We start from the raw sequence: 8,477 nt of genomic DNA, 5'->3' as shown, positions 1-8,477 counted from the left end.
AAAAAAGACCCATCAGTATGCTGCTTACAAAGGACTCATTTTAGACCCACAGAGACCTCCAGATTGAAAGTGAAGGGGTGGAGAACCATTTATCATCAAAAGAAAGCTACAATAGACATCCTTATATCAAAGAAACAAGGACTGTAGTAAGAGATGAAGAAGGGTTGACACGGGCGTTGCTGAGAGTACTCGTTGCTCCGAGTCCTTGTCGCGGCCCTGCGATCGGCCGTTTCCGCGTGGCCTGGAGCGAGGAAGGCCGCCGCTCGAGGCACGCGTCGCCATGGCCGCGGTTCCCGAGTTGCTGCAGCAGCAGGAGGAGGACCGCAGCAAGCTGAGATCTGTATCTGTGGACCTGAATGTTGATCCCTCGCTTCAGATTGACATACCCGATGCACTCAGTGAAAGAGATAAGGTCAAATTTACAGTGCACACCAAGACCACGCTGCCCACGTTTCAGAGCCCAGAGTTTTCTGTTACAAGGCAACATGAAGACTTTGTGTGGCTACATGACACTCTTTTTTTTTTTAAAGATTTTATTATTTATTTATTTATTTGACAGAGAGATAGAGAGCACAAGTAGGCAGAGTGGCAGGCAGAGGGAGAGGGAGAAGCAGGCTCTCTGCTGAGCAGGGAGCCGGACATGGGGCTCGATCCCAGGACCCTGGGATCATGACCTGAGCCGAAGGCAGCCGCTTAACCGACTGAGCCACCCAGGCGCCCCGCTACATGACACTCTTATTGAAACTGCAGACTATGCTGGGCTTATCATTCCGCCCGCTCCTACAAAGCCTGACTTTGATGGCCCTCGAGAAAAGATGCAGAAATTGGGAGAGGGTGAAGGGTCTATGACCAAAGAAGAATTTGCTAAGATGAAGCAAGAGCTGGAAGCTGAGTATCTTGCGGTCTTTAAGAAGACTGTGTCCTCCCATGAAGTCTTTCTACAGTGGCTCTCTTCTCACCCTGTTCTCAGTAAAGATCGCAACTTCCATGTGTTCCTGGAATATGATCAGGATCTAAGTGTTAGGCGGAAAAATACCAAAGAGATGTTTGGTGGCTTTTTCAAAAGTGTGGTGAAAAGTGCTGATGAGGTCCTTTTTTCTGGAGTTAAGGAGGTAGATGACTTCTTTGAGCAAGAGAAGAATTTCCTCATTAACTATTACAATAGGATCAAGGATTCATGTGCAAAAGCTGACAAAATGACCCGATCTCATAAAAATGTTGCAGATGACTATATCCACACTGCAGCCTGTCTGCATAGCCTGGCTTTAGAAGAGCCCACGGTCATCAAAAAGTACCTATTGAAGGTTGCTGAGCTATTTGAAAAACTTAGGAAAGTAGAAAGTCGAGTCTCCTCAGATGAAGACTTAAACCTGACAGAGCTTCTCCGATACTACATGCTCAACATAGAGGCTGCTAAGGATCTCTTATACAGATGCACCAAAGCCCTCACTGACTATGAGAACTCAAACAAAGCCTTGGATAAGGCCCGCTTGAAAAGCAAAGATGTTAAGTTGGCTGAGGCAAAGCAGCAGGAATGCTGCCAGAAATTTGAACAGCTTTCTGAATCTGCAAAAAAAGAACTAATCAATTTCAAACGAAAGAGAGTGGCAGCATTTAGAAAGAATCTAATTGAAATGTCTGAACTGGAAATAAAGCATGCCAGGAACAATGTCTCCCTTCTGCAGAGCTGCATTGACTTGTTCAAGAACAACTGATCTGCCTTTTCTCTGAATGAAGGACACGAATGTGAAAGAAAGCCAGCATCACTTGCACTTAAATCATCACAAGATTTATTACCTTTGACTTTAGTTTAAAATTATGTGAATAAATATTTTGACTTCTAAAAATCTTAACACTTAACCATGTTGGTTTAAAAATATTTCTATTGCATGCTAATTGGACATAACGAATCTTTTCCTTATGCATTTAATACCTCAAAGTGGGCAGAATCTACATGCTGAGTTCTCCTGTAATTTGTCTTTAATTATAAAGAGTGCAGGAAACATGTGCCTTCTGGAACCAAGTACAAGCAGTGGCTTGGCACATGTTGTCTCATGGTTTCATGTGCCCATGTCCCTCCAAACCAGTAATTTAGAGTAGGTGCCACTGACAACAAATAAGTCAGCTGCTTGTTGCAGGTAACATATACATTCCATTCCTTAATGTGATTCCCCCCCCTTATACTCATGGTTCTTTAGTCACCTTAAGTGACTGTACTATAACAAGAGCGAGAAAATCTCATTTATATACCCTTTGCAGCTCCATTTTTTGTAGTTGGGATATAAATATTTGAGGGGAGAGAAATATCTTAGGGTATAAAAACAAATAATATGGCCTACTTTAGAAGATGGCCAGTCTAAGATGTGAACCCCCTTCCTGACCGTAGGGGGAGGTGTGTGTGTGTGTGTGTGTGTGTGTGTGTGTGTACTTTGTATAATAAAATAATAAACCATGTTACCAAAAAAAAAAAAAGAGATGAAGAAGGACACTATATCTTAATAAAAGGTTGTATCCAAAAGGAAGATCTAACAATTGCAAATATGCCCCTAACTTGGGAGCACTCAAATATATACATCAATTAATAGCTAATATAAAGAAATCCATTGATAATAATATGATAATCATAGGAGACTTTAACACTCTACTCACATCAATGGACAGATCATCTAAGCAGAAAGGCTTTGAAAGACTGAACTAGATGGACTTAGCAGATATATTCAGAGCATTTCATCCTAAAGCAGCTGAATATACATTCTTTTTGAGTGCATATGGAATATTCTCCATAAGAGATCACATACTGGGTCACAAATCAGGCCTCAACTGGTCCAAAAAGATTGAGATCATACAATATATAGTTCCAGACCACAATGCTGTGAAACTTGAAGTCAACCACAAGAAAAAATTTGGAAGAATCACAAATACATGGAGCTTAAAGAACATCCTACTGAAGAATGAATTGGTCAAGAGGAAATTAAAGAAGGATTAAAAAAATACATGGAAGCAAATGAAAATGAAGAGGTGATAGTCCAAAACCTTTGGGAGGTAGAGTAAATGCCTACCTTAAGAAGGAAGAAAAGTCTCAAATACACAACCTAATCTTACACCTAAAGAAGCTGGAAAAAAGAACAGTAATTAAAGCCTAAATCCAGCAGGATAGGAGAAATAATAAAGATTAGAGCAGAAATCAATGATATAGAGTTAAAAAAAAGTAGAACAGATCAATGAAACTAGGCACTGGTTTTTGAAGGAATTCACCAAATTGATAAACCCCTAGCCACACTTATCTGAAAGAAAAGAGAAAGGACCCAAATAAACAAAATCCCGAAAGAAAGAGAAGAGATCACAACCAACACCACAGAAATACAAACAATTGTAAAAGAATATTATGAGCAAATGTATGCCAACAAATCAGGCAATCTGGAAGAAATGGATGCATTCCTAGAAACATACAAACTACCAAAACTCAGACAGGCAGAAATAGAAAACCTGAACAGACCCATCAGCAAAGAAATTGAAACAGTAATGAAAAATCTCCCAACAGACAAGAGTCCAGGGCTGGTTGGATTCTCAGGGGAATTCTACCAACCATTTAAGGAAGAATTAATACAGTTTTTCTGAAAATATTCCAAAGAATATTAATGGAAGGAAAACTTCCAAACTCATTCTATAAGGCCAGCATCACCTTGATCCCAAAACTAAACAAAGAACCCACTAAAAAGAATTGCAGAGCAATATCCCTGATGAACATGGATGTGAAAATTCTCACCAAGATACATGCTAATAGGATCCAATAGTACATTAAAATGTTTATTCACCTTTTAATGATTTATTAAATCATTTATTTAATAAATGATTTGTTAAATAAATTTATTTAATTTATTAATCTCATTTATTCCTGAGATGCAGGGGGCATTCAACATCTGCAGATCAATCAATGGGACACACCACATTAATAAAAGAAAGAATGAGAACTATATGACCCTTTCAATAGGTGCAGAAGAAGCATTTGGCAAAATACAACATCCTTTCTTGAAAAAAGGTCCACAAATTTAGGGATAGAAGGACCATAACTCCACTTCATAAAGGCCTATATGAAATACCCTCAGGTAATATCATCCTCAATGGGGACAAACCGAGAGCTTTTCCCAAAAGGTCAGGAACAAGACAGGGATGTCCACTCTCATCGCTGTTGTTGAACATAGTACTGAGTGTCCTAGTTGCATCCATCAGACAACAAAAAGAACTAAAAGGCATCCAAATCGGCAAAGAAGAAATCAAACTTTTGCTTTTTACAGATGACATGATACTCTATATAGAAAATCCAAAAGACTCCACCAAAATATAACTAGAACTGATGAAGGAATTCAGCAATGTTGCAGGATATATCATTACACAGAAGTCCATTGAATTTCTATACACCAACAATGAAACAGCAGAAAGAGAAATCAAGCAATTGATCCCATTTACAATGGAAAGAAATGCCATAAGATATGTAGGAATCAGCCTAACCAAAGAGGTAAAGGGTCTGTACATTGAAAACTATAGAACAGTTATGAAAGAAATTGAGAAAGACACAAAGAAATGGAAAAATATTCCGTGGTATTGGATTGGAAGAACAAATATTGTTAAAGTGTCTATACTACCCAAAGCAATCTACACATTCAGTGCAATCCCTATCAAAATACCATTAACATTTTTCACAGAGCTGAGACAAACAATCCTAAAATTTGTATGGAACCAGAAAAGACCCCGAAGAGTCAAAGGAATGTTGAGACAGAAATGCAAAGTTGGAGGCATCACAATCCCGGGCTTCAAGCTGTATTACAAAGCTGCAATCATCAAAACAGTATGGTACTGGCACAGAAACAGACACATAGATCAATGGAACAGAATACAGAACCCAGAAATGCACACTCAACTCTATGGTCAACTAATCTTCAACAAAGCAGGAAAGAATATCCAGTGGAAAAATTGGTGTTGAGAAACCCGGACAGCCACATGTAGAAGAATGAAACTCGACCACTTTCTAACACCATACACAAAGATAAACTAAAAATGGATGAAAGGCCTAAATGTGTGACAGGAACCCATCAAGATCCTAGAGGAGAACACAGACAGTAACCTATTTGACCTTGGCTGAAAAACTTCTTCCTAGACATGTCTGCAGAGGCAAGGGAAACAAAAGCAATAATGAACTATTGGGACTTCATCAGGATAAAAATTTCTGCACAGCCAAGGAAACAAACAACCTAAAAGACAACCTATAAAATGGGAGAAGATATTTGCAAATGCCATATCAGATAAAGGTCTAGTATCGAAAATCTATAGAGAACTTATCAGACTTAACATCCAGAAAACAAAAAATCCTGTCAAGAAATTGGCAGAAGACATGAATAGACACTTTTCCAAAGAACATATAAATGGCTAAGAGACTCATGAAAAAAATGTTCAACATCACTCATCACCAGGGAAATATAAATCAAACCACAATGAGATACTAGTTCACACTTGTCCGAATGGCTAAAATTAACAATTCAGGAAACAACAGATGTTGGCGAGGATGTTGGTGGGAATGCAAACTGATATAGCCAACTCTGAAAAACAACATGGAGGTACCTCAAAAAGTTAAAAATAGAGCTACCGTATGACCCAGGAATTACACTACTAGGTATTTATCCAAAGGATACAAAAATAGTGATTCAAAGGGGCACATGCTCCCCGATGTTTATAGCAGCAATGTCCACAATAGCCAAAATATGGAAAGAGTCCATCAACTGATGAATGGATAAAGAAGAGGTGGTAAATATATACCATGGAATATTACTCAACCATCAAAAACATGAAATCTTGTCATTTGCAATGATGTGGTTGAAACTAAAGGGTATTATACTAAGTGAAAAAAGTTGGTCAGAGAAAGACAAATACCGTATGATTTCACTCATGTGAAATTTAAGAAACAAAGCAAATGAACATAGGGGAAGAAATAAGAAAAATAAAATAAGATAGAGAGGGAGGCAAATCATAAGGACTCTTACCTATAGGGAACAAATTGAGGATTGCTAGAGGGAAAGTGTGTTGTAATTGGTAATTCAGCAATGGGCATTAAAGGAGGGCACTTGATATAATGAGAGCTGGTGTTACATGCAACTGATGAAATCACTAAACTCTACCCTGAAACCAATAATACACTATATGTTAACTAACTTCAATTTAAATTAAAGTAAAATAAAATTCTCACTGTTTCACCAGGGTCCCCACATAATTCATAACACAAAAGATACAGTGGCATAATGTAATATTCACATATTTCAATCTAAACAGTAGTCTTTTACAAGGTCAGTTAGATTTAACACTTGTTTCCTGTGGGTTTAAAAAGGTTTATCCTCTATAATAAAGTTTGATTTCAGAGTTCTTTAATGGCATAACTATCGCACAGTATCAAAATGGTCATTTATAAAGGTGTTTTCAAATAATTTCAAATATCAGAAACTTGCAATGTCTAATATTCCTTCAGTTAGATTCTCCAGTGGTTAATGATGTGCATTTGCTCCTTCACAGAAATTCTCAGTGTATTTTTCCCAGTTTAGTCGCAATTTAACTCGATAGTGCACAACTCACACATCAGCATAACAATATTGAAAATCTAATCCACAGACCCACTTCAATACGAGTGTTACCAAGTACAACTATATAAAAAAAATACATCTTTCTTCATCCTGATTCTGAGACTATTCCTTATTTTCATAACCTTGATTAATTTAAGGAGTTCAGATTTCTTCAACCTCATCATGTGCAGTTTCAGGCATCACTGTATTCCTGATTTTAGAGAAGTTTTCAGTATTTCATCATTGAGTATAATGTGAACTGTGAGTTTGTTGTATGTGGCCTTTTTATGCTGATGTATTTTACTTCCTTACAAAACTTTTTGGTGGTTTTATTATGAAAGAATGTTATATTTTGTCAAATTTATTTTTGCATCTACTGAGATGATCATATGATTTTATCTTTAATTCTATTAATGTGATATATCATATTTATTGATTTGCGTATGTTGAACCATCCTAGCCCCTCAGAAATAAATGTTACTTGGTCATGGTGTATAATCCTTTTAATGTTCTTTTAATTTGGTTTCTTAATATTTTTTGAGAATTTTTGCATCTATATTCATCAGGGATATTGGTCTATAGTTTTCTTTTCCTTTAGAGTCCTTATCTGGGTTGATATCAGTGTAATGTTGGCCTCATATAAAGAGTTTGAAAGTGTACCTATTCTTAAACTTTTTTTTTGTAAGGGTTTGAGAAATTCTTCATTAAACATTTGGTAGAATTTACTGGCTGTTTAGTCATGGGTTTTCTGTACACTAGTGTTTTCAGAATACTATAGTACACCTTATAGTGGTGTACTAGGAGCAGCATGGTGTAGTGAAGACCCACATTTGCTGAAATAAAATATCAGACATCATTTTTAAAACATCTTTCATATTAATGCTTTACAGAGTGTGTTACATGCAACATCCATGAAGACCACATTCTTTCACTGAAATAATACTACTTTTATGTTATCACATATTCTCACTCTTAGAAAAATACTTAATGCTTCATAACAATGCATAATGTATTCCATGCACCATAGTGTGGTGAACATATATTTCATTTAATAACACTGTACTTATTCACATGTACATCTAGCATTCTTATCTTTTATACCTGGGCATTTACAGAGTGTATTAAATTAACTCTTGTAGTGAGGGTGGAGTTAAGATGGCAGAGAAATAGGGGGGACCCAGGGCTTTCCTTGTCCCTTGGACAAGGCTGTTTTGAGATCAGATCACTTGGAATACCCAGGAAATTGATCTGAGCATTGGAAGAAGGATTTCCATGGTTGGAGGGAAATGGTGTGGCAGGTGCAAGGTTTGTGGAAATGAACCGTGTCCGGCGGGGGGGGTGTGTGTGGAGAAAGCTGCCATGCTGCAAAGGGGAGGGAATCATTTCCATGGGGAGAAAAAAAGGGAGAGAGTGGCTGAGAGAGTGTTGTGTAAGATTCACACAAGAACCTGGGGAGCTGGGGGAAACATTTAGGGCAATTCACCATCTGTTTAGTCCTGGCTTTTCTCTACAACTAGTGTTTTCAGAATATTATAGTATACCTTATACTGGTGTATTAAGTGCAGTGGTGTACTATTGCACTTAGTACAAAGTTTTTTTGCAAACTGAGTGTAGCTCAAACTCTGAGTTTTTGGAAGTGCACATCTTTTGACTGAGAAGAGCTGTAACATGTACACCTATAGAGAAGGATGGTTCTGGCCCAGCACAGGGTGGTGTCGGGATCTCCTGGGTCACACAGAGAGAGATCATTTCCCTTCTGGAGTACATTCGGAAGAGGGTATATTGCCTCTCCAAGGACAAAAGACCATGCAGGCACCAGCAAAGGCCTTCCATTGGCTGGTCAAAGAGGCACACATAGAGGGTGGATAACCT

General features: G+C 37.9%; 1 protein-coding gene across 1 annotated transcript; it reads left to right on the top strand.

Annotated features, from left to right (window-relative positions):
• Positions 1-257: 257 nt before the first annotated feature.
• LOC114214261 (sorting nexin-5-like) lies at positions 258-1,983 on the top strand. The gene is made up of 2 exons (XM_028109758.2): positions 258-506; positions 727-1,983. Exons 1-2 carry the CDS (start codon positions 281-283, stop codon positions 1,713-1,715), a joined length of 1,215 nt encoding a protein of 404 aa, XP_027965559.1. The 5' UTR covers positions 258-280; the 3' UTR covers positions 1,716-1,983.
• The last annotated feature ends 6,494 nt before the right edge of the window (positions 1,984-8,477 follow it).

The sequence above is a fragment of the Eumetopias jubatus genome, unplaced genomic scaffold (assembly GCF_037043125.1).
Source record: "Eumetopias jubatus isolate StellerSeaLion01/CBP00866 unplaced genomic scaffold, mEumJub1_p1.0 scaffold_12, whole genome shotgun sequence".
NCBI lineage: Eukaryota > Metazoa > Chordata > Mammalia > Carnivora > Otariidae > Eumetopias > Eumetopias jubatus.
This window is presented reverse-complemented; position numbering and strand designations above follow the sequence as displayed.